Source organism: Paroedura picta, chromosome 6 (assembly GCF_049243985.1).
Source record: "Paroedura picta isolate Pp20150507F chromosome 6, Ppicta_v3.0, whole genome shotgun sequence".
Taxonomy (NCBI): domain Eukaryota; kingdom Metazoa; phylum Chordata; class Lepidosauria; order Squamata; family Gekkonidae; genus Paroedura; species Paroedura picta.
In genome coordinates this window covers 8,166,462-8,192,826 of record NC_135374.1, presented here as the reverse complement: position 1 = coordinate 8,192,826, position 26,365 = coordinate 8,166,462, and the positions used below count along the sequence as shown (strand labels likewise).

At 49.8% G+C, this 26,365-nt stretch overlaps 2 protein-coding genes across 2 annotated transcripts in view; both read left to right on the top strand.

Moving 5' to 3' along the window:
• Window positions 1–26,365, top strand: part of DLG2 (discs large MAGUK scaffold protein 2) — a 1,130,680-nt gene that overhangs the window by 989,485 nt on the left and 114,830 nt on the right. The gene's annotated exons all lie outside the window — the stretch shown is intronic.
• On the top strand, window positions 10,602–20,445 carry CCDC90B (coiled-coil domain containing 90B). The gene is made up of 9 exons (XM_077341363.1): window positions 10,602–10,805; window positions 12,756–12,875; window positions 14,416–14,519; window positions 15,150–15,251; window positions 15,815–15,856; window positions 16,940–17,011; window positions 17,110–17,163; window positions 18,532–18,646; window positions 20,373–20,445. The coding sequence occupies exons 1-9, from the start codon at window positions 10,715–10,717 to the stop codon at window positions 20,426–20,428; spliced, it is 756 nt and encodes a 251-aa protein (XP_077197478.1). The 5' UTR covers window positions 10,602–10,714; the 3' UTR covers window positions 20,429–20,445.

Sequence of the window (26,365 nt, the reverse complement as noted above, 5' to 3'; positions counted from 1 at the left end):
CCGTTTTGCAAGGCGGCTTCTACAGCAGACCCCTGTAGGACTTCAGTTAGAACTAACCTGTTGAATTGTTGCCTGAATTATTCTTTACATCACACTTGTCATATGGTTGTATTATGGTACACACATGTATTGTTTGATTATTATGATTGTCTTGGTGGTCTTTTATAAATGACTATTTTGCACTTTGGGAAGCATGAGAAGGAGAAGGAGAAGAGAAGGAGAAGGAGAAGGAGAAGGAGAAGGAGAAGGAGAAGGAGAAGGAGAAGGAGAAGGAGAAGGAGAAGGAGGAGAAGAATTGGTTCTTATATGCCGCTTTCCTCTACCTGAAGGAGGCTCAAAGTGGCTTCCGATCGCCTTCCCTTTCCTCTCCCCACAACAGACACCCTGTGAGGGGGGTGAGACTGAGAGAGCCCTGCTATTCCTGCTCCGTCAGAACAGTTTTATCAGTGCCATGGCGAGCCCAAGGTCACCCAGCTGGCTGCATGTGGGGGAGTGGGGAAACAAACCAGGCTCGCCAGATTAGAAGTCCGCACTCCTAACCACTACACCAAGAAGGCTGTTACTCATCCCCCCCCCCCCCCGGAGTCAACAAAACACAGCTAAGTGTCCAGTCATGGAGCTGAACTCTTTCTTTCACGACCCTTTAGATCACGGGTGGCCAAACTGCAGCTCTCCCTGCTGGCAGGGGCTCATGGTCATTGTAGTCCATGGACATCTGGAGAGCCGCATTTTGGCGCCCCTGCTTTGGATCGATTCAGATGTCAGGGTAAGATCCAGAAGACCTGGGTTCAAATGACGCCCCTTGGGTGACCTTGCCCATTGTCATTTTTGAAATAAGCAGACAGGACAACCTGATTGACACTCATAGTATTGATGGAGACGGCCTGGTGAGACATCCGGAACCCAATTTTGTCACCCTCTATGAAAAAGCCAATTAACACCCCCTCCCCGTGAGGTTTAATGCCGTAAATAGTAGCACAATAACTATAATTCTCTTTTTGCACAACACACACGCGCACACACACACACACACACACACACAAACACCAGATCCCTGGGGGAATCTTGGGCCTTATCAAGTATCTAATGTATGCCAAACACAAGAGAGCTGAGCTGAAAGGGGACTTATCTTTAATGAGATAACCATCTCTTCCGATAACTCACACAATGGGCTTGAAACGGAGCGTTCCTTATTTTCTGACGGCTCTTCCCCAAGGGCTCTGCTCTTTTGTTTAGTGTTTTCCGCATGCAAAACAGCGATTTCACAGTGAGAATTTCTAATATCCAACATGGGGTTTGAAAAAGTCAGGAATCTTGTTTGGCCATTCTTCACTCCCCAAGCGATGAGACCCTGTCTACCATGGACGGGGCTGCCCAAATCAATCATTTTGGGCTGCAGATTTGGGGATGGCCATCTCCTCTCCCAACCAGTCTCCCAGTCTCTTCCAGCATGGTTAAGAGCTTCCAATATAGCGAGCTGGGTTTGATTCCCTGCTCCTCCACATGCAGCCAGCTGGGTGACCTTGGGCTGGCCATAGCACTGATAAAGCTGTTCTCACAGAGCAGTCGCTCTCTCTGAGTTCTCTCAGCCTCCCCTCCCTCACAGGGTGTCTGTTGTGAGGAGAGGAAGGGAAGGCCATTGTAAGTCACTTTGAGACTCCTTAATCTTCTTAGAATCATAGAGTTGGAAGGTGATCCTTCCACCAAAAATCTCCAAAATTCCAGAATCCAGCCTGGGCTGGAGGAAATTCACCTACCATCTTCATCTTCATCATCTTCTTCTTCTTCTTCTTGAGGGGCAAGGTTCAGGGGCTGAGCAGAAAGTCCCAGGTTCAACTCCAGCTAAAAAGACCAGGCAGTAGGTGACATGAAAGGCCTGTGGAAGGGCCATGGCTCAGTGGCAGAGAATCCGCTTGGCATGCAGGAAAGTACCAGGTTAATCTCTGGAATCTCAAGTTCCAAAAGATCAGGTAGTTGGTGACACAACTAGACCTCTGACTAATACACTTTAACAGACACTCAGTAGAAGTGACCACGAGTACTGGATGCTCCCAGAAGGACTATATTCTGTCTCCCCTGTGCATTGGGTTCTACTCCTGACAGACCAAATCCTGTCCTCTGCTCCAACAGGCCTTCCCAAGCTCTGTCCCCATCTCCTTAGAATCATAGACTGGGAAGGGACCTCCACGGTCATCTAGCCCAACCCCCTGCACAATGCAGAAAACGCCATCCCTTGCATGCCAAGCCCCACCCCTGGGATCTCAGTGGCAAGGGGGATCGAGCAATGCCACCCAGCGATAACCAATGCATTGACCAAGGTGGGAAGAGAATCCATTGGCCTGCAAGGAAGATGCTGCATTCCAAGCATAAAGTTTTGAATTTAACAGCTGCAATGCTGCAGGAAGGTGATAACCCCAGAGGTAATAACCCCTTCTTCCCGATTCTGATTGATCGAGAAAGAGCCGGTCCTTGAAAACCCACAGGGACCGGGAAACCTCAGCTTGGTAGCCTAAATTGCAAACATGTCTCTTGAATAATTGAATCTTGAAGGAAGCTAGGGGGCCGAGTCATGTGGTCCCCACCTCCATCATGCCAGGTGAGACAAGACCGTGGTGATCCCATCTATGCAGATGCAAACTTATTTCCGGGCACCTCAATAATTTAGAGGCCTTTGACTGTTCCTCTCACAAACACTTCTTTCTAATCCCTGGTGCTCCTTGCTCAGAGGGGGAGTTAATCGGGACGGCGTCGAAGGAGAGCAATCCAGGGGTTCTTGTGTGGTGAACTGCCTGAGAGACGGTGGCAACCGAATTGTTGGTTGAACCTACCTTATCGTCCTTTATAGAATCATAGAGTTGGAAGGGACCTCCTGGGTCATCTAGTCCACCCCCCTGCACTATGCAGGACACTCACAACCCTCTCGCTCACCCACTGTCACCTGCCACCCCCTTGAGCCTTCACAGAATCAGCCTCTCCGTCAGATGGCTCTCCAGCCTCTGTTTTAAAATGTCCAAAGATGGAGAACCCACCACCTCCCGAGGAAGCCTGTTCCACTGAGGAACCGCTCTAACTGTCAGGAACTTCTTCCGGATGTTTAGATGGAATTTCTTTTGAATTAATTTCATCCCATTTGTTCTGACCCGTCCCTCCGGGGCAAGAGAGAACAACTCTGCTCCATCCTCTCTATGGCACCCTTTTAAATACTTGAAGATGGTTCTCAGATCCCCTCTCAGTCGTCTCCTCTCCAGGCTAAACAGACCAAGCTCCCCCAACCTTTCTTCATACGTCTTGGTCTCCAAACCCCTCACCACCTTTGTTGCCCTCCTCAGTTGAGTCCGTTCTTTTATCCACGTCAGTGAAGCCGCTTCATGATAGATTTGGAAATCAAGGAGTGAGAGATCTCCTCTCTCCTTTGAATCCATTAACAATTTAATCCTAACCCAAGGTTTCCCCCCCTCCCCCGTTCCATAGAAACGCTTGAATGTCTTCCTGCCATTGTTTAAAAATATTTCTTTTGGAATTGTTATTGCTAATGTCAGGAAGAGGAATGTTAACTTGGGAAGCGCATTCATTTTAATCGTGGCACTCCAGCAAGCTCTGCTTCCATCTTGAATTACATAAACCCATCCAAGGGACGTTTGTCTCCAAGTCTGTTGCCGGCTTTGGGTCACCGACCGCTCTGCAAAGCTGCCCGTGGCCAAAGCTGCCCGGTTTGTTCAGCTCGTCCGCGGAGTGGACGTTCTAGGCACAGAGACTAGCCCAGAGGTCTCACCCACATGTCTCTGGCAGAGATCCTTCCAGTCATGTCAGCCTCTCCGCTGTCTTCTCAATGAATTCCCTGGCCGTTATCGGTGACCTCTCTCCATTGACCCCTAAGCTAGGCTGTCAAAATGCTTCTGACATTGCATCTTCTGAAAATGGTTTAAGTTGCAGGGGGGGGGAGGGAAAAACGACTTACAGAAAACTTCTATTCTCTCTGCAGCTATAATTTACTCTGGGCAATTTTAAAAGACATTCTTTTTGGCAGTGTTGTTCCTGGACGCTGCAGAGTCGTGATTCTGAAACTATAGTAATTGGTGTAGTGGCTAGGAGTGAGGACTTCTAATCTGGCATGCCGGGTTTGATTCTGCACTCCTCCACATGCAACCAGCTGGGTGACCTTGGGCTAGTCACAGCACTGATAAAACTGTCCTGACCGAGCAGTGATATCTTCTTCTTCTTCTTCGTCTTCTTTAGTAATCTCAGGGCTCTCTCAGCCTCACGCCCCTCACAGGGTGTCTGTTGCGGGGGGAGGAAAGGGAAGGTGATTGTAAGCCACTTTTAGACTCCTTCAGGTAGTAAAAAGCAAGGTATAAGAAAACTGCTCTTCTTTTTCTAACCGGATTTCTTGCATTTTGCATGGGGTTGGACTAGATGACAGTTGGGAGTCCCCCTCTATCTCTACAGTTCTGTTATATATAGATAGATATAAATCTGTGAACAGAAAAGTAGAGATGGAAGGGATCCCAAAGGTCATCTAGATTAGAATGGATGGATGGATGGATGGATGGATGGATGGATGGATGGATGGATGGATGGATGGATGGATGGATGGATGGATGGATGGATGGATGCATGAATATGTGTGGAAATGCACAAGTATATATTTTCAGATTATTTAAATTAGCGTACCAATGTTTATTTTCTAGGTCACAGGGAAGTCCGAAGACAATTTCAGTGCTAGAAATGAGAATGGGCAAATAGGGCCTTGTTTTACTTCAGAAAAGAATGTGGTTAAGAACTTGCTCACAATCCAGCTCCAGACTAAAGGCTGCCATCACCGAAGCAAATTTCAGCAGACAGCTGGTGAGGTACTCATCTGCTCCACAAGGCAGGGAGAAATCGCATCCCCATCCCTGAAGGATTCCTAGCAAAGGTACTGGAGGCCTATCTCCGGCCTGCACAGGTCTGCAAAGGGGTGGGCTTCTCCTCACCACTGCATCGTCCAAAAGGATAAAAGAAATACACAGTATAAACACCGACTCTTATCCTGCTTTCTGGAGCTGGTTCTAATTCGTCCAGGCCTCCCCCAGGGCGTTCCTGCCAGGGAAGATTAAGCCATCCTTTCCTTGAATAACTTTGAAATTCTTTTGCTGTCGAAGACCAGGGAGCCTGCCATCCTGAGAACTCTTTGTGCTGGAGGCCTTTAATTAGAAAATGAGACGAAGGAGCATAAATCAACATATTGTGGTCCCCGTCTCTCCCCCCCCCCCCAGTCCAGGGAGGGCTGACCTTGATATTGTTTTGTGCCACTGGAAATCTCTTTCTCCATCAGTCTTTTGCATGAGCGTGTCAAATTCTTCTGCCCACCCCCCACCCTGACGTTGCTTCAGCCTCCTTTCTCCGTTGTCTTCCTAGAGTCTTCCAGCCTCTAAGGGTATGTCCCTCCAAGAGGCTTGGGAGAAGTCTGTCCAGCCTCGACCAGGGACTTTTCGATCTTGGCCCCTATCTGGTGGAGGAAGAAGAAGAAGAAGAAGAAGAAGAAGAAGAAGAAGAAGAAGAAGAAGAAGAACAAGAAGAAGAACAAGAACAAGAACAAGAACAAGAACAAGAACAAGAACAAGAACAAGAACAAGAACAAGAACAAGAACAAGAACAAGAACAAGAACGAGTATCAAAGTGGCTTCCCTTTCTGCTACATCAAGCTGGTTCTTACTCAGTTCCACAGGGCCTATAAAATGGAGCCACCAGCCGTTGGAGGGGAGCTGGATTTTGTACCCCCTCTTTCTAATACCCAAAGGAGCCTCAAAGCAGCTGACAATCGCCTACCCTTCCTCTCCCTGCAACAGATGCCCTGTGAGGTGGGTGGGGCTGAGAGAACTCTGAGAGAACTGGGGTGGCCCAAGTCACCTAGAGTCCCCATGATGTCATGGTTGAGAGCAGTGGCCTCTAATCTGGAGAGCTAAGTGAAATGGCACCCAGACGTCCAGCAGCAACATCCCTCTCAGTATCCATTGCTTAGAGACCAAGAAACATATTCTCTGCTCATGCATTTGCTTTCTCTCTTTTGGCTAGTCACTGTTGGAAAAACAACAAATCCCTCAGTTTTGAAAGGACCTGTCAGGAAAGCTGTTCTCTGCCTTTCCCGAGCTCATAAATTGTTGACCAGGTTGAGAAACGCTCTTAATCCTGTTCTAATCTATTCGAGCAAAGAAAATCGGCGAGAACAACAGCAGGCGAGATATTTCGGCAGCACAAAGCTCTGGGTGGTGCGGAAGGAGCTGCTCGATGAAGCCGGCATTAAAATTCATAGCGTCGGTGGGGTAGGGAGAGCAGCCGAGTGGCTCTACGGTGACGGGCCGAGGGAATCGGTGACATATTCCTGGCAACTTTGAACCCTCCTCAGAACTCTCTCCTGGCTCCGAGGGAATGGCATCGCTGTCAGTCATTCTGACACGGTGCCACCAAGAGCAGGGAGCTCTCAGCGGCGAAATTCCACGCAGCTGTGGGATGGGGAATAATGGTGTGCCATCAAGTCACAACCGAAGTATAAATCAAGTATAGAGGCACTGGGACACCAAGGTGCAAGCACTATATCCAAAATAGACTTCTGTAGAGTCTTGAATCTTCTGTTATTTGTTTATTCTGTATAGTAGCGATCCCCAACCTGTGGGCCGCGGACCACATGTGGTCCATTGACTAATTGGAGGTGGGCCGCGAAGGATGCCTCCTCCCCCCCCCCCAGCCCTTTACTTCATCCCCACCAGCCCTTTACAACAGGGGTAGTCAACCTGTGGTCCTCCAGATGTTCATGGACTACAATTCCCATGAGCCCCTGCCAGCATTTTCTGGCAGGGGCTCATGGGAATTGTAGTCCATGAACATCTGGAGGACCACAGGTTGACTACCTCTGCTTTACAACACACTTCGGGTGTCATTGTCTCCCATCTCTCCCAGATGGGACTATCTCGTTGCAGAGAAACAAGCTCAGGGTTCCCATTGATTTGTCATTGTCATGAGTTAAAATTTCCATGAAAATAAAATGTTCCTTATGTTCATTGTCGTGGTGTGCCTGTATCTTATTTTGAAGGGATGTTTAAACATTACCATAGCGATCAGAGAGTGTTAGGGCAGTGGTTGAGAGTAGAGGAGTAAACTACCCCCCCCCCACCAGGCCTCAGTAAAATTGTCAAGCCTTGAGTGGTCCCCGGTGATAAAAAGGTTGGGGGCCACTGCTTTATAGTACAAAGCAGTCCCAATGTGTTTCCCCCACTGGCTTTGTCAAGGGACATTAAATTATTAGTGTTTCAGACAAACTTCATATAAGTATATACATGTCTCTTAGGCAGAGTATAAGGTCGTTATAACCGGAGCTATTCCTAGCTTATGGCGTTTGTCTGAAACAAAGCCAGTGGGCGAAACGCGTTGGGACTGCTTTGTGCTATAAAGAATAAACAAATAACAGAAGATTCAAGACTCTACAGAAGTCTATTTTGGATATTGTGCTTGCCACCTTGGTATCCCAGTGCCTCTATACTTGATTTGTATTTGATCCTTCACTGAGTCCTACTGCTCTTAATTTATCATTTTTACAACCGAATTATAGCAACTCCAGAACCTTGGGGAGGGGGAGGGGTTAGGACAATAAAAGAGCAGAGGCAGTTGGCCATTGCCTGCCTCTGCATAGCAACTCCTTGGAATTCCCTGGTGGTTTTCCATCCAAATACTAAGTCAAAAGAAAATCCAACTAAACATCCGGAAGAAGTCCCTGACAGTCAGAGTGGTTCCTCAGTGGAACAGGCTTCCTTGGGAGGTGGTGGGTTCTCTTTCTTTGGAATTTTTAAAACAGAGGCGAGATAGTCTTCTGACAGAAATGCTGATTTCGTGAACTTAGGCAGATTGTGAGTGGGTGGGCAGGAAGGGATGTGTCCATGTTTGTCTCTTGTGGCCCTTCCTTGCATAGCCAGGGAATAGCTGATCACAGCTGTAGGGCGGTAGGTTAATTTCCTCCAGGCCAGGCTGGATTTAGAGATATTTGGAGATATTCGGAGATATTTGGTGGGGGGGGGGAATCACTTGGGCATGGTCACTGTGGGTGGGCAGGTAGTTGTAAGAGTCCTGCATTGTTCCAAGGGTTGGGCTAGATGACCCTGGTGGTCCCTTCCTACTCTATGATTCTATGATTGACTGCCACCCTTTCATGGTTTCACGATACCCTGGTTGAGAAAGCCTGCTATATATCGAGGACAGAATTGCATATTCAGAGTAGCAGTGGCTTTCTAGGGCACAATTCCCATGAGCCCCTGCCAGCCCCTGAACATGGGAATTTTAGTCCACAGATATCTGGAGAGCCACGTTTGGCCACCGTCAGATGCCAAGGATCGAACCTGGGACCTTGTGCATGCCAAGCAGAGGCAAGTCCCCTGAGCCATGGACCCTCCAAAGCTCGGCATCCTCAGTTGCTTGCCCCTTTTCTCTCTTTCATTAATGCGGCCCTCCAGATGTCCATGGACTACAATTCCCATGAACCCCTGCCAGCGAACGCTGACAGATTTCGCCGTTGACTGCTGCCCTCTAGTGGACACATGCCTAACTTGGGCCTTTTTCCCAAATAAAGACATTTTCTTCCAAAGATGAAAGGGGGGGGGGGTTTGTACCCCGTTTTGTATTACCTGAAGTGTCCCAAAGCGGCTTACAATCACCTACCCTTCCTCTCCTCACAATAGACCCTCCCTTTGAGGTAGGTGGGGCTGAGAGAGCTCTGAAAGAACTGGGACTGGCCCAAAATCACCCAGCCGGCCTCATGTTTCTAAAAGTGGCTGACAATTGTCTTCCCTTCCTCTCCCACAACCGACACCCTGGAGGATAAGAGAGCCCTGAGAGAACAGTAACTGGCCCAGTAACTGGCCCATCCAGCAGGCCTCCTGTGTCTCAAAGTGGCTTACAATTGCCTTCTCTTTCCTCTCCACACAACAGAAACCTGTGAGGGAGGTGGGGCTGAGAGAGCTCTGAGAGAACTGGGACTGGCCCAAGGCCACCCAGCAGGCTGCATGTGGAGTCAAGGCCACTGTTGCAGATTAGAAGCCGCCACCCTTAACCCCTACACCAAGCTGTTTTGTTTTACCTTTCCTCCTTGTTCAAGGCCACTTCCAAATCACATATATATATATTTAGAACCCTGAAGAATAAAATGAACCCTGAACTGATTCCCTTCCCTGTAAACATTGTTACAGAAATCAGTCTCCATCCAGTGTTCAGCTGAGACTTTCCTCCCTTCGCCTTACCTACCTCGCAGGGTGGTTGTGAGGATGAACTGGGAAAAGCTGGAAATCTGTGCAGGGTACCCTGAATTCTTTGAAGCGAGTGGGATCAGGTGACAAGAAGCCTGGTGGTCTGCTGTCAGGGCTCTGAGACGGTTAGGGCCACAAATGCAAAACCTGCTTCTCCCCCTCACACCCCTAGGGTTGCCAATCTCCAGGCAGTGGCTGGAGCTCTCCTGGGATTATGACAGATGTCCAAGTGACAGGGATTGGTTCACCTGGAGAAAATGGCCTCTTTGGAAGCAGGAAGCTGTGGCATTATACGCCATTGAAGCCCCTCCCCTCTCCAAACCCCACCTTTCTCAGGCTCCACCCCCAAAATCTCCAGGCCTTTCCCAGCCCAGAGCTTGGACCCCTAACCACCCCCAATGATGTTAAGCAAATAGCCAGTGTGGTGCTCAGATTCAGGGGGGACTCCAGGTGAAATCCCTGTGCAAGTCAGCAGGTGACCTTTGGGGCATTTACTTTTTCTCTGTGTGACCTACCTCGCAGGATTGTTGTGAAAATAAAACGGAGGAGCGGGAGAGCCAAATACGGGGCTCTGAGTTCCTTGGCGCAAAGGACAGGATAAAAAGGCAGAATGGCATCTCCAGTGTGGGGTAGCTGGCGGAGGGTGTGAAGGGGGGTGGGAATGGACCTTGTTAATTGTATTTTATCATAATTTGAGTATTGTGATTTATTTATTGACTGTCCTATTGTTGTAAATTGCCCCAGGCCATAAAGGGAAGGGCAGTATAGAATATTATTATTATTATTATTATTATTATTATTATTATTATTATTATTATTATTATTATTATTATTATTATTATTTAAAATGCACTGGCCAGACGGACAGGTGGTACAACGGCCCCTCCTGGCACGTCAACCAGGAAAGGAAAGTCACTCTGCCTTCCTCTGATTTACATCCGGGTGTCTTTTCATTTCATCTGTTCACAACTAGGAAAACGCCTGCTACTAATCGCTAACCTTAACATTTTTAGCCCCCTTATGTGAGCCCCTTAATTGAGCCCAAAGGTCTGGTGATCTCTGTTATTCCAGCCAGGCATTATTTAACGGTGACAAACATCTTCCTTCTGCAGCATCCATTCGTGGGCTCTCTTCATGATGCCCTTGACTAATTCCCGGCTGATTTCCTCTCTCCTATTTGCGCTCTGATATTCCCATTTCATTGCCGGAGGAAGTGCGCCTGCGCACGAAAGCTCACCCCCTACAATAAAACTTGGCCGGTCTTCGAGGCGCCTTTGCTTTGCCGGGATCATCCTGCGCTGCCTACATTTCCCAGAATGCTCCGAGGCAGCAGCCGGACGTGCGGACTCCCGGCGTGCCCGGGAGAAACTACATTTCCCGGCGTGCAATAGGCCTCTCGGGCGGAAGTTGCTGTCGGGTCCCTCGGTTCCCTGTTATTCGCCTCCATGGGGCTTCTGCGGGAGATGCTGCGGTTTGGGGGGTCGGGAGCCAGGGTCCTCGTGCGGAGCAGCGACCGGTTCGCCACCTCCCGAAAAGGTATTGGACCTCCAGGCCGGAGTCTCGTTCACACGTTACTTTTTCACGTGTCGTCGTTCTGGGCGTGTAGCGCGGGCGCGGGCTCGGAAACACGCGTGGCACGGCGCCGTGTTAAACGCTTCCAAAGGATCCGCGCCGACGTCCTCTGCTCTAGTAGCCAACCCGGGTTTGTTGCTGGGGCACGTGTGAACCTCCCTGGATCCTGCGAGCCAAAGGCGAAGGGAAGCAGCCAGGCTCTCACGCTTCTCCGCTGGAGACGGGGGCTGGGTGTGCATGCTGGTAACACGCGGGTTTCAGTTGCCAAAAACCGGGCGCCAGCATTTTGGGGGAATGCATTCCTTGAAAGCCCTTCTCCACCCGCTAAGGAGCTGTGCAATAAAGTGGCCTGCGCTGTCCCTTTTTTTTAAATGCATATGCTTACTGTAGTGCTACCTACTTAGTCGCCAAAAGCCAGGAGCACCTTCCCGGCTAACAAAATCTGCGGCAGGAAATGAGCTGGTGGGAGTCCCGGCTCACTTCTTTGGGTACAGCTCGAATGCGAGGCCATCGGTCCTTCTGTCACAAGGGTGATGGGTTTCCATTAAAGGTAAAGGTATCCCCTGTGCAAGACCGGGTCATGTCTGACCCTTGGGGTGACGCCCTCCAGCGTTTTCATGGCAGACTCAATACGGGGTGGTTTGCCAGTGCCTTCCCCAGTCATTACCGTTTTACCCCCCAGCAAGCTGGGTCCTCATTTTACCGACCTCGGAAGGATGGAAGGCTGAGTCAACCTTGAGCCGGCTGCTGGGATCGAACTCCCAGCCTCAAGGGCAGAGCTTCAGACTGCATGTCTGCTGCCTTACCACTCTGCGCCACAAGAGGCCCATTGGATTTCCATTCTGTATGGCTAAATGTGGAAATAGATCAAGATGGGTAGCCCTGTCTGTCCCTGCCCGGAGAACAGAGCTAGGGTCCAGGAGCACCTTAAAGAGTAATAAAATTTGCGGCAGGGGAGGAGCTTTCTGGAGTCCCCGCTCACTTCCTCAGAAACAGCTGGAGTGGGAGTCCACCGGTCCTTATATCACAAGGTCAATGGATTTCCGTCCTGTGGTGCCTTCCACAGAGATAGATTGAGATGGGTGGCTGTGTTAGTCTGTTCAATGACACCTTAAAGCAGCCTTTTAAAAACTTTTTACTGCTGTGGAGGAGCCCCTGAAATATCCATGACAGCTTAAAGATCTTGAGATATCACGGTCCTGATGTACCTTGTGTTGGTCGGGCCGCACCTGGAGCCCTGCGCGTGTTTCTGGAGGCCTCACTTCTAAAAGGAGGTAGCAGAATGGAGAGTGTGCAGGGGAGAGTGACAGAGTAGGTCAGCAGGTGTGAGCAACGAGTCTGGGGACCACGCCCTCCGAGGAATTGGGAATGTTCATGGAATCATAGAATAACAGAGTTGGAAGGGACCTCCTGGGTCATCCAGTCCAGCCCCCTGCACTATGCAGGACACTCACATCCCAATCGCTCATCCACTGTCACCTGCCACCCCCTTGAACCTTCGCAGAATCAACCTGGATAAGAGGAAGCTGAGGGGGGACATGATGGCTCTATTAGAGAATTTGGAAGGCTGCCCCTTAGAGGAGGGCAGGGGGCTGTTCTCATTGGCCGCCGGCCTTGCAATAATTGGATTACATTATGAATGGAAAAGTACTGGCTGGATATTAGGGGGTAAATTAGTGTAAGAGTAGTTCAGCCGTGGAATGGCCTGCCTAAGGAGGTGGGGAGCTCCCCATCACTGGCAGTCTTCAAGCCTCGGCTTGACAGATGCTTCTCATGGATGCTTAGTTTAGGCTGATCCTGCATGGAGCAGGGGGGTGGACTGGAAAGCCTCTAGGTCCACTTTGAACTCTATGATGTTGTGTTGCACCTCCGTCCAGGGGTCTCTGGAACGCCCTGCCACCTCTCTTGTTTCAGGCTCCGCGGCCACGGCCCCCATGAGCTCCTACGACGTCCGGAGAGTCGAGATAACCCCGCTGGAGCAGCGGAAGCTGACTTTTGACACCCACAGCATGGTGCGGGATCTGGAAGCTCACGGTAAGGCCAAAGGGACCCGTGATCAGTGGGATCGAATCCTCGCTATGGGGAGAGAATTAGAGGCCTCGGCTCATATTCAGAGTCTTGCCTGTTCTGTTGTTTCCAGGCAGAGTGGCTTGTTTGGGAGAAAAAGCCAGGCAGGATTTTTCTCAGATTTTTGTTTACTAGCAGAATACTTGCATGGCGCGTTGAGTGGTAAAGGCTTGTGTGGCAGAGATGCCTGCCAACTGTAGCATCTCTCTGTCTCTCACCTTTTTTGTTTAAGAAGAAAAATCACTCCCGAAGAGGCTGTGTGAAAACTGAGCCTGAACCGGCGCAAAATTCCAGCTTTGGCTTGGGCTGATGTAGTCAAGGAATTTGTGGCAGTATCTGCTAAAGTAGGATGATAATATTCTCTCTCTCTCTCTCTCTCTCTCTCTCTCTCTCTCTCTCTCTCTCTCTCTCTCTCTCTTTCTCTCAGCTGGTTTTGAGGATGAGAAAATAGGAAAGGGGGGGGAATGAATGAGAACAGCAGAGGGGGAGAGCATATATCCAACTAATGTCAGGATCAGTGCCTGCTCTCTGCCATGATTTGTCTGTGAACAAGGGTCGCTCCATTTTGCCTGTACTCCAATGTTCTTTTCCTGGATTTCCCTGTCACCCAAGCCTGTGCTCTGTTCCCATGTTATCATGCTTTGTAGTGTCCGTTCCGAATTGTTTATGCTTTGATCCCTGCCTGCTTGCTCTGCACATTGTAACAGCAACAGTGTAACCGAAACCCTGGGGTGCCTGTGAGCGGCTTTATCTTGTCGCTGGCGCCGGCCAGCCCAAGGACGCACGAATTGTAGCACCTCTGGCAGGAAGCCAGGGATGGCACCTGGAGGAGAGGATACCCCTCCCCTGGGAACATTCAAGTTTTGGGCGGGACAATTGTATTGAAAAGGACTTGCAGTTCTATTGTTGGGCAGATTTGACTTCTCAAGTTAGTGATTAAAGTTAACTTCCACTAAAGCTTTCTTTCATAGAAGTTTTGTTGTGAGTTCTTTTTGCGCTGGACATTAGGAAGGAATGCGCACAGCAAAGGAGTAAAGGGAATCGGTGCTGGGGGTTAGCGTTAAAAAAAGCTGCCTCTGGATGGATTATGATGTCGCTCAGGCCTCCTGAGTCTTTTTGAGCCTGCCAGCCCTTTGGTAGTGCTGGCCTGGGGCAGCGGACACAACCACAAAACAGCTGCCACGGTAGGTGGAGACGATCACAAAATCAGCCCCTGCGGGAACATACAATGGCAGGGATTGAGGTTCGCTGTAACTCTGAATGGTCATTTGTTGACATTTCGGGCAGAAGCTCTCTTGAACAGGATGCTTGGGAATTGACGCAGCTGGTCAGGATCCCGGCTGGGCAAGAGCCCCACCTACTCCCTAGAAGCACTTGGTGGGCACCACAAAAGCCTTGGATGGGTGCCCTGGTGCCCATGGGCACAGCGTTAGACCCCTGTTGCAACGCCATTGTTCCTTGCCCCGTTTCTTGCTCGTAACATTGTGCCTTCCTCTTCCTCCGCCAGGCTTCACGAAAGAGCAGGCCCAAACCATCGTATCAGCGTTAATGGCCCTGTCTGGCGTCAGTTTAGATACCGTCTACAAGGACATGGTCACTCAAGCCCAGCAGGTAAGCGGTCGCCCCCTTCTCTCTTTCCTCAAATTGGAATCTTATCCTAGAGCGCACGAGAGGGGACAGGGTGGCTGTCTTTATGTATACGAAAGGCTGTCACTTGGAGGAGGGCATGGAGAGGTTCCTGTTGGCAGCAGAGGAAAGGGCCCACAGTAATGGGTTTAAACTATGTGTAGAATGGACCTCTTGTGGCTCAGAGTGGTAAGGCAGCAGACATGCTGTCTGAACCTCTGCCCATGAGGCTGGGAGTTCGATCCCAGCAGCCGGCTCAAGGTGGACTCAGCCTTCCATCCTTCCGAGGTCGGTAAAATGAGGACCCAGCTTGCTGGGGGGTAAATGGTAATGACTGGGGAAGGCACTGGCAAACCACCCCGTATTGAGTCTGCCATGAAAACGCTGGAGGGCGTCACCCAAAGGGTCAGACATGACTCGGTGCTTGCACAGGGGATACCTTTACCTTTTTAGAATGGGTCCAGCTCAGTATCAGGAAAAAAACATTTGTTAGTTTTGTGCTGAAAGAGTCACCATGTTGTTTTGGGCAGGGAAGGGAACGTCTGGGTGTTTTTCACTCCTCCGTTACATTTTCAGCTCTGGGATGTTTCAAAAGTCGATGTTTTTTCTACTTAGGAGATCACGTTGCAGCAGATCATGGCCCATTTGGACTCCATCCGGAAAGACATGGTCATCCTCGAGAAGAGCGAATTTGCAAATCTGAGAGCCGAAAACGAGGTATTTGCCCCCCTCTGGATTTCATGCCCCGAGGCCGTGCGTCTCTGAGGGACCGCCTTTCCCAGGATGTTCCCCTGAAGAGTATTATGCATTGCTGGTGATCCTTGCCTTGACCAGAGGCAAGCCCTGACGGAACGGTCAGAATTCCCCAGGGCCTGTAAAACGGTACTCTTCCACCGGGTTTCCAGAGTGGGTGGGAGTTAAATTTTTAATGTATATTTTTACATTTTAAACGTGTTAAACATTTATCGGGTAATATGACCGTCTATGGTCCCATTGATCTGCTCCCCCTCCCAAAATGGCTGAGGATGGGCCTGGAGAGGGTGGGAAGGGGAAGGGACCCAGGTGGGCGTGTCCACAGCTCTGCTTCCCAACCATATTCTGCACGATCACGCCACTTCTGGGGTTTCTCAAAGCCTGAAGAATGTTTCTGGGGTTTCTCAAGAGTAAAAAAGTCGAGAAAGGCTGGCCTGGAGATTCCCAGTTGGTACATCCTGTGTGATTTTCTTGCTTAAGACCTTTGCTGACTCTGGGTTTCCCTCCCCTCTCTTTTGGGTACCTAGAAAATGAAAATCGAGTTGGATCAAGTGAAACAGCAACTCATGGTGAGTCGACAAGAAACCTTCTGGCCATTTGTCCAGGATTCAGGCATAAGCTAAGAAACCACAGATAGCTAGTGAGGCAAACAAGTCTTCGCTTCTTGGATTGGTCCCTCCGGCCTGAACCTGCCTCTGCTGGCTTTTTCGCTCTAACTCTAATGTAGTTTCAAATCCGTGTTCACGGCACAAGAAGCAACATGGCGTAATAGCTAAGAGCCAGTGTGGTTAAGAGAGAACTGCGTTGAATTGTCCACTCCTCCTCTCCACCTTGGCCTAGTCACAGTTCTCTGAGAGCTGTTCTCGCAAAGCAGGCTGAGAGCCCTGATATTACCGCTCAGTCAGAACAGCTTTATCAGGACTGTGATGAGCCCAAGGCCACCCACTGGCTGCATGTGGGGGATGAGCAGGGAATCAAACCTGGATCCTCCAATTCAGAAGTTGCTGCTCTTAACCACTACACCAAGTCAGCTCTCTCCATGCCATGCATCATAGAATCCTAGAGTTGGAAGGGACCTCCTGGGTCATCTAGTCCAACCCCCTGTACTAGGCAGGACACTCACAACCCTCTCGCTCATCCACTGTCACCTGCCACCCCCTTGAGCCTTCGCAGAATCAGCCTCTCCGTCAGATGGCTCTCCAGCCTCTGTTTAAAAATTTCCAAAGATGGAAAACCCACCACCTCCCGAGGAAGCCTGTTCCACTGAGAAACCACTTCAACTGTCAGGAACTTTTTCTGGATGTTGAGACGGAATTTCTTTTGAATTAATTTCATCCCATTGGTTCTGGTTCATCATTTCAAAAACTTGTCATTCCCCCCTCCCCGCCCCCACCGTTATCTCTTTTCTAAAATTTCCATCTTGACGTAAAACCCTGCTCCTGCAGGAGGCTACGAGTTCGAGTCACGACCCTTCTTCTTAAAGGACCTGGAGTAACAGGTGCTTTGAAATAATTTTCCTCACCTGGGATCCCAGGGACCTGCTGCCAATCAGGGCAGGAGGCACACCAGGGTTCATACATGAGGCTGTTTCATGATGATCCTTGCATCTTCAATGCTTTCTTCTTATTTCTTTTGACAATTCTTTTCCGAAGAACGAAACCAGCAGGATACGAGCCGATAACAAACTGGACATAAACCTGGAAAGAAGCAGAGTGACAGACATGGTAAAGAGCTGCTTGCGAATTCACCCTCCCACCCACCCCGGGTTCACTTTTCCTACACCTTATAACTTTTTGACTTTCCCCCCCACCCCACCCTGCAGTTCACAGATCAGGAGAAAAAGCTCATGGAAGCTACAACGGAGTTCCATAAAAAAGTAAGTCTTCGAAGCGGGGGGGGGGGGGGGGACCGGATGTGGGAGCCAATAGGAAGCGAGATTGGTAATCTCCCTGTCCAACGTGGAGATCTGGTCGAGGCGGTTCACGAAACAAAAAGAAAACATGGGAAAGCATATTCAGCATCCCCAAGCCCCTTCATAAGACAGAGTCAAAAACAGCTTTAAAAGATGGAACTCCCTGAGTTGAACTATGGCTTTAAAAAGAAGTTTGAGGCCTAGTGCCTTTGGACAATAAGGTTGATGCCAAAGGGGGGGGGGGAGGGGTTTCCAAAGGTGAAGTGCCACCTCTGAAAAGTCCCTGTCTCTGAATGACAGGTGGAAAACACATGAGAAAACCACCCTAGATTGTACCTTCCTTATGGTCCTTGATAGTTTGAAGCATTGCCAGTCTGCAATTCTGCACTCACTGGCAGTCTTCAAGCAAAAGTTGGATACACACTTTTTGTGGATGCTTTAGGATGCTTAGGGCTGATCCTGCGTTGAGCAGGGGGTTGGACTGGATGGCCTGTATGGCCCCTTCCAACTCTTTGATTCTATGATTCTAATTAAATTATGAAGAAATGCATTAGGATAGGAATATTATCTGGAGTCCATGCAGTAAAGTTTTTGTTGGGGTCCACGGAGGAGGCCTACACGAGCAAAATGCAGGATTTACCGGTTCCTCGTTTGGATTTTGGAATTTTCCCTCGCAGCCTCACCGCTTGTTAACATCTTTGCATTATTTCTGCGTGCTGTTTGTGCTCTCAAAGCATTGGATGAAAGCGTTTCTTCACATGGTACCAATTCTTGTGTCGTCTTCGCACAGTGGGTTTTGTTCTTTTGTCTAACTCTCGTACCCTGTGGACCCCATTTTGTATTTTTTGGAAACCTCATGCGAGGACAGAAGGAATAAGGTTCCCCCGGACTTTTGGGGACTTGCAGATACCTTAGGGATTCTGACAGGGCGCAGTGACACCCACACACGAACACATACACACACACACACAATGGCTGCCGAAAGAGGCAGCACCAGCCACAAAACTGCCGCCTCAGCTTTACTCCACTCACACGGAAGATGTTGGTGCTGTGGTCAGCAGCAGCTGGCGAAGCAGCATTTTAAAAAATCTGCACAGCCCATGAAATCTCCTCTAGCCATTCAGAAGCCCCACTGTGCCAAAACCCTTCCTGGCCCCGCCCACTCCTTTAAAATACGTATTGGGTGTCCAGAAAAGCCTCTCTTTGAAAAAAGAAATTAAGTGGTGTCCGTTAACCTTTATTCTTGACAAATCTTTGAAAAAAGAAATTAAGTGGTGTCCGTTAACCTTTATTCTTGACAAATTCTTGTATGGGTTTTTTTTTTCTTTTCAGGATTCGAGCACCAACAAAGCCGTGACGGAAGTCAGCAATAAAATCGACACCGAAATCGCGGCCTTGAAAACCCTGATGGAATCAAACAAGCTCGAAACGATACGTTATTTGGCAGGTAGGCGGCCGGACGTTCAGTAGACTTTTCCGGAGTTCTTGAATGTAACTGTTTCCCTAAAGTAGCGGTCCCCAACCTTTCTCGGGTCAGGGACCGCCTCCGGAATGAGGGGAGAGCCGACGGCCCGGGTGCTGCGAAAACGCACACACACAGTTGCCGCGCATGCGTGTTTTCGCCACCAGGTGGCGCTAACGCACATGCGCCGTAACTGCACGTGCACGTTTTTGCCACTAGGGGGCGCTGAAGCGCATGCGCAGCAACTGCGTCACAGCGGTGCCGGCGGCTGCGTCTGCCTCTTCCCTTCCTTCTTGCTGCCGGCAGCCGTGGCTGCTGGCGGCCCGGTACCATGGCCTTTGCGGCCCGCCACCGGGCCGCAGACCGGGGGTTGATGACCCCTGCCCTAAAGGACCCCTTGTAGAACTGCTGACAGGGCTCGTTTTCGGCCTACCTGATTGCTGTGGTCCCGTGGGTGCCGGTCTCTGCCTCTAGGGAGGAGGGGCGGCAGGGGGTAGAGACCTGCCCTAACATTTGCTCCAGACTGCTAATAAAATGCAGCTTGGTGCCCAGTTTGATTATTTGATACCCCACCAGTGAAAGCCAGCATGATGTAGGGGTTCAGAGCAGCAGCTTCTAATCTGGCCCACCGAGTTTGATTCCTCGCTCCTCCACATGCCGACAGCTTGGGTGACCTTGGGCCAGTCACAGCGCTGATGGTGCTGTTCTCACAGAGCAGTCCTGTCAGGGCTCTCTCAGCCCCACCTGCCTCACAGGGTGTGTCTGTTGTGGGGAGATGAAGGGAAGGTGAATTTAAGCCACTTTGAGACTCCTTCGGGTAGGGAAAAGTGGCATATAAGAACCAACTCTTCTTCTTCTTCTTCAGTAATCTCAGGGCTCTCTCAGCCTTAACTCCCTCACTGGGTGTCTGTTGTGGGGAGAGGAAAGAGAAGGGGATTGGAAGCCGCTTTGAGACTCCTTCGGGTAGAGAAAAACGGCATATAAGAACCAACTCTTCTTCTTCTTCAGTAATCTCAGGGCTCTCTCAGCCTCCCCTCGCTCACAGGAGAGGAGAGGAAGGTGTGGGGAGAGGAAAGGAAGGCAATTGTAAGCCACTGAGACTCCTTCGGGCAGTGTAAAGCAGGGCATAAAAACTTATTTCTTCCCAGAGCCAGCATGGTATAGTGGTTAAGAGAGCTGGGTTCGATTCCCCACTCCTCCACACGCAGCCAGCTGGGTGACCTTGGGCCAGGCACAGTCCTGTTAGAACAGTTCTGTCTGAGCTCTCTCAGCCCCACCTCCCTCACAGGGTGCCTGTTGTGGAGAGGGGAAGGAAAGGCAATTGTAAGCCATTTTGAGACTCCTTCGGGTAGAGGAAAGCAGAGTACAAAACCAACTCTCCTTCAAAGGGGATCCACAGCTGTGCAGTTTAAAATGAACCCCGCAACACTCATTCAGGCGTAACCATGATGCTGTGCGTCCTTGTACTGTTAGGGCGGTTTTGGCACATCTACCAGTTATCTGATCTCCCTTGGCTCTCCGTCCTTTCCTGGCTGGATGGATGTTTTGGGGGAAATCTCCCAAAGTCGATAAGTGGGAGTGTGGAGTCTGCTGGGAGATGTTTCAGGGCCCTCCTCGATGATGCGCTGAATATTTCCGCCAAGTTTCCAAAGAACCTGCTTATTCCACAAGTAGCTTAAACCTTCTGTCCTTCTGTCCCCTTCGTCTGCAGCCTCCGTCTTCGCCTGCCTTGCAATCGCCTTGGGCTTTTATCGATTCTGGAAATAAAAGGAACCAGTTACCGCAAGAGACGTCTCGAGGCCTTCTCAGTCTCCCTTCTGCGGCTCTCGGATTTACCCTCTGGGAAATGCTTTCGGGGTCTTTTGTGCTGCGGTAGGATTTTCTGCCGGCCCCTGTTGCAAACAGGATGTGGTTGGACAGCCTGGCTAACTAACCGTACCCATCCTTTTTGCTGGGGTGTTGTGCAACAACACAAGCGCCCTCCATGGGTAGAAGTTTTCGGCTGTAGTCCCATATGCCGGGTGCCTCTCTGGATTCATTTGACTCTTTCTCCTCCGCAGCGTTGTGGAGTGGTTAAAGAGCAGCGAACTTAACCTGGGAACTAATTGGAATTCCCCACTTCTCCTCCACATGCAGCCAGCTGGGTGAGCTTCGGCTAGAGCAGTTCTCTTCGGTCAGAGCAGTTCTCTTAGAGCTCTCTACAGATCTCGTAGGGCTCGCTCAGCCCCCCACCCCCAACGTGGGGGTACCTTTTGTGGAGAGAGGAAGGGAAAGGTTTGTAAGACACTTTGGGACTCCTTCAGGCAGTGAAAAGCAGGGCATAAGAAAAACCAGCTCTTCTTTCCTGGCTCACGTTGAACCCCGAATGTAACTTTTATGCCCTCTTCTGAGTGGTTCAGCTGGAGGTCTGATCCAGTTCAGCCCCTCCCCTTGAGAGTCATGGATGATCATGATGTAAGCATAAAACACTATGAGAGACCGTGATTTCTCCGGGTTGTGGTGGAAAATGTCCAGAGAAGAAGAGGAGCTGGGTTGTTGTTGTTTTTTTTTTTTGTCCCGTGCTTTTTACTACCAAAAGAGTCTCAGAGCGGCTTCCAATTGCCTTCCCTTCCTCTCCCCACAACAAATGCCCAGTGAGGTAGGTGGGACTGAGAGAACTCTGAGAAAACTGACTGTTAAGCAGAGCATCTGCTTGAAATGTTGAAGAATTACTCTCAGGGTCCTGTCTAACCATGCTCCCTGACCTTTTGTGTGTGGTTCCTCCTCCTAAGGCACCTGCCTTGTGGCTGTGCCCCACCACCTTGGGTCAGGATTCCGAAATGTCCCACAGGCTTTAAAAGGTTGGGAACACCTGTGATTACAGCATGTTTCTCTGTTCCTTTCCAAGCCTTAAAGACCTGACCTGGATAGGCCAAGCACGACTGATCCTTTTAAATCTTGGAAGCTAAGCAAGGCCGACCCTCACTTGTAATCTGGATGGGAGACCACCAAGGATTTGGGTGGCAGTTCCTCAAAGGAACACAAAGGGTCATAATGTGGAGGGAGACAATGGCCAACCACCTCCAAACATTACCAGGAAAAAAAAAATTCACAGTCAGAGTAGTTCAGCAGTGGAATAGGCTGCCTAAGGAGGTGGTGAGCTCCCCCTCACTGGCAGTCTTCAAGCAAAGGTTGGATACACACTTTTTTTGAATGCTTTAGGATGCTTAGGGCTGATCCTGCGTTGAGCAGGGGGTGGGACTAGATGGCCTGTATGGTCCCTTCCAACTCTATGATTCTATGATCCCTTGCCTGCCTGCCTGCCAATCCTCCAATCTCCTGGCTACGCTACAAACACATCATACAATAAATAAACCATACCAGGCCTTAAAAGCCAGGGGGGAGCCATTTTAACTGGGGAAATGGTGCAAGTGGTGTGCTTATTTCCCCCCAAACGCCCCTGACTTGGTCAGCACATGACCCCGATCTGTATTTGGACCCCTATATCGCTTTCACAAAATGTCCTTGCAAAAACCCACCGATCAGGAAACAGGGAAACTTCCAAGCTGCCGGTCCCAGGTTTGAGGATGGGAATGGCTCAGACGTATTGAAATGATTTGGGCTGATCTTGCGTAGAGCAGGGGGTTGGACTAGATGGCCTGCATGGCCCCTTCCAACTCTATGATTCTATTATTGAAATTGTCCTGAAGCGGTGCTGTAATTCAGGGGTGGCCAAACTGTGGCTCTCCAGATGTCCATGGACTACAATTCCCATGAGCTCCCTGACAGTGCAGTCCGATGAGTCCCCTGACAGTGCCGCAGTTTGACTATCCCTGCTGTAATTTGTCCTTTGGGGCTTCCCCTCCACACACCACCATTTCTCCATCTATTGTTTCAAGTCTAGGTGACCTTTTCTAAGCCAGCCGTCCACCTCCCTGCTGACCTTCTCCGAGCTCTTTCTGTAACCTTCCGTACACCTTCCCTGGGAACAGACCTTCTGCAATAGGTCTCCTCTCCTAATGCTTTACAAAATGAATGTTGGAGGGGGAGGGCCATCTTGCATTGCATTTGGTTGGATACACACTTTTCTTGGATGCTTTAGATTGCTTTGGGCTGTTCCTGCGTTGAGCAGGGGGTTGGACTAGATGGCCTGTGTGGCCCCTTCCAACTCTATGATTCTATGATTTGGAGAAGGGAACAGCCCACCTGTCTTAGGAGCTCTTTAGCAGATGCTGTTCTCCTCCTTGGGCAGCAGAGATGCTCTCTGCTGCCTGGGAAGCGGGGGTGGGGAGGGGGAACTGTGCACCAAAACAATCCCAAAACTTTTTGGATTCAGCTGAAATCGATTCAGACAAACCCACAAAGGCGAAGGGGGTATTTGGGCAATTTGGATCCGGCTCAAATAATTTCTGGCTGAATCTGAAAAGGGGTGATTTTCCCCCTCTGCGAATCCCTACCCTGAACCTCTCCTTGTACAGACAATTTCACGGATTCTGATCCCTCAGCCATCCTAGTTGCCCTTCTCTGAACACGTTCCAACTCGTGAGCATCCTTCTGGAACTGGACCCAATATTCCAAGTGAGGTCTAACCACAATGGGGAACAGAACGGTACTAGAACTTCTCTTGCTCTGGATCAGTGGTTCTCAACCTGGGGGGTTGGGACCCCTTTGGGGGTCCAACGACCCTTTCACAGGGGTTGCAGCAGGCAAGCAGCTTGGCCAGGGGTCACCGCCACTGTTGCCCCTGGCTGACACGCACCCCGGCCAGCCCAGATTTGACAAGAAGCACTCTGCTCTTGTCCCCGCCTGCGTTGCCTCCCCAAATCATGGGTTTTCTTCGCTTCTCCCCCACCTTTCTCTCCAAGAGGGACCCAAAGTGGCCCACATCCCTTTACTGATGTTTCCAAATCAATATTGTCTGAGAGAGGGGGCCTGCACATGAAAGCTGAATAAATCTTAAAGGTGCCCCTGGACTCAATTTTTTGTTCTTCCAAATCATTGGTTTTCATTACTCGGTTCATACCCTGCCCTTCTCTCCAAGAGGGGTCCCAAAGTGGTCCTTCTTCCATTTCATCCCCACAACAGCCTTGTCTGATGGATAAATTGAAGGACTGCAATCTGGCTGATGGATAAATTGAAGGATTGGAGGACTGCAACCTGGATTTTCAGATAGTTAGGTGGATAGGGAATTGGTTAGAGAACCGCACTCAAAGAGTTGTTGTCAATGGTGTTTCATCAGACTGGAGAGAGGTGAGTAGCGGGGTACCTCAGGGCTCGGTGCTCGGCCCGGTACTTTTTAACATATTTATTAATGATCTAGATGAGGGGGTGGAGGGACTACTCATCAAGTTTGCAGATGACACCAAATTGGGAGGACTGGCAAATACTCCGGAAGATAGAGACAGAGTTCAACGAGATCTGAACACAATGGAAAAATGGGCAAATGAGAACAAGATGCAATTTAATAAAGATAAGTGTAAAGTTCTGCATCTGGGTCAGAAAAATGAAAAGCATGCCTACTGGATGGGGGATACGCTTCTAGGTAACACTGTGTGTGAACGAGACCTTGGAGTACTTGAGGATTGTAAACTAAACATGAGCAGGCAGTGTGATGCAGCGGTAAAAAAGGCGAATGCCATTTTGGGCTGTATCAACAGGGGCATCACATCAAAATCACAAGACGTCATAGTCCCATTGTATACAGCACTGGTCAGACCACACCTGGAGTACTGTGTGCAGTTCTGGAGGCCTCACTTCAAGAAGGACGTGGATAAAATTGAAAGGGTACAGAGGAGAGCGACGAGGATGATCTGGGGCCAAGGGACCAAGCCCTATGAAGATAGGTTGAGGGACTTGGGAATGTTCAGCCTGGAGAAAAGGAGGTTGAGAGGGGACATGATAGCCCTCTTTAAGTATTTGAAAGGTTGTCACTTGGAGGAGGGCAGGAGGCTGTTTCTGCTGGCTGCAGAGGAGAGGACACGCAGTAATGGGTTTAAACTACAAGTACAACGATATAGGCTAGATATCAGGAAAAAGTTTTTCACAGTCAGAGTGGTTCAGCAGTGGAATAGGCTGCCTAAGGAGGTGGGGAGCTCCCCCTCACTGGCCGTCTTCAAGCAAAGGTTGGATACACACTTTTCTTGGATGCTTTAGGATGCTCTGGGCTGATCCTGCGTTGAGCAGGGGGTTGGACTAGATGGCCTCTATGGCCCCTTCCAACTCTATGATTCTATGACAAAATGCTGGGCTAGATGGACCCTCACTGGTCTGATCTAGCAGGGCTCTTCTGATGTCATTAACAACAGAAGCAATTTTAGCAGAGGGGACATCTTCTGGTTCCCCATTTAAAAAGTTGTTTGGGAGTGAAGCTTCTCAGAAGTTATCAGACCTGGGGCCCTGCTGTCTAGAGCTAGAATTGCACCCACTTGTTAGAAATCCATCTTCTGCACAGCAGGAAAGTGGAGGTTTATAAATGTGATTTGGAGCAGGGGGCATTTGATAGCTTTAAAAACTGATTCCCATGAAGCATCACCTTCTCAACGTGGAAGGTGGTTCTCTTGAGAGACTATAGGAGCGTCCAGACTTCAGACGTTGCTGTCTAAAAAGGACGGCCCTGGTGAATCCAAAAGAATCATAGAGTTGGAAGGGACCTCCTGGGTCATGTAGTCCAACCCCCTGCATTATGCAGGACACCCACAACCCTCTTGCTCATCCACTGTCACCTGCCACCCACTTGAACCTTCACAGAATCAGCCTCTCTGTCAGGTGGCTCTCCAGCCTCTGTTTAAAAATCTCCAAAGATGGAGAACTCACCACCTCCCGAGGAAGCCTGTTCCATTGAGAAACCGCTCCAACTATCAGGAACTTCTTCTAGAGGTTGAGATGGAATTTAGAATCATAGAGTCGGAAGGGACCTCCTGGGTCATCCAGTCCAAACCCCTGCACTACGCAGGACATTCACAACCCTCTCACTCATCCACTGTCACCTGCCACCCCCTTGAACCCTCACAGAATCAGCCTCTCTGTCAGATGGCTCTCCAGCCTCAGCTTAAAAATCTTCAAATATGGAGAACCCACCACCTCCCGAGGAAGCCTGTTCCACTGGGAAACCGCTCTAAAGTGTCAGAGATAACATAGTTTATGTGGCTTTCTAAAGGGATTAGACAAATTCACAAAAGGTGACCTTTGTGCCTTTCTTAAGTTGTTACACACAGGAAGCTGCATTATCCTTGGTCCAACAAGGTCAGTATTGTCTACCTGGTCCAGCAACCCCTCTCCACGGTCTCAGGCAGTGGTCCTCCACATCACCTGCTGCCTGGTTCTTTTAACTGAACACGCCGGGATTCAAACCTGGGACCTTCTGCACGCACAGCAGAGGCTCTTCCCCTGAGTTGCAGCCTATCCCCATCTATGGCTAAACAGAATCTCTGTGGCAGAGGCAGCACACCTGCGGACACAGACACAAGAACCCAACAGGTGGCTCACGGTCACGTTTAACTTCTTGCCCCCTTTCCATCTCTGTAGTGGAGCTGGTAAGAGGCAACATCATGCAGCCCCTGGGCCAGCGGATTGGAAGTGAACCCCCAAAGTCGAATGTTGTAAAATTCTACTCAAGAAGAGCATTTTGTAGCAAGCGGCGCCAGAGATATTCCTCTCAACAACAGAGGTTTAGATCAATCTGAACTTCTACAGAAGTTGCAGAGAGATGGGTTAGAAGAGCCCTGC

Coding starts and splice junctions, on each gene's coding strand:
- CCDC90B (XM_077341363.1), top strand. CDS start 10,715: ATGGGGCTTCTGCGGGAGATGCTGCGGTTTGGGGGGTCGGGAGCCAGG. Junction 17,012..17,109: donor GAAGCAGAGTGACAGACATG/GTAAAGAGCTGC, acceptor CCCACCCTGCAG/TTCACAGATCAGGAGAAAAA. Junction 18,647..20,372: donor AACGATACGTTATTTGGCAG/GTAGGCGGCCGG, acceptor CTTCGTCTGCAG/CCTCCGTCTTCGCCTGCCTT.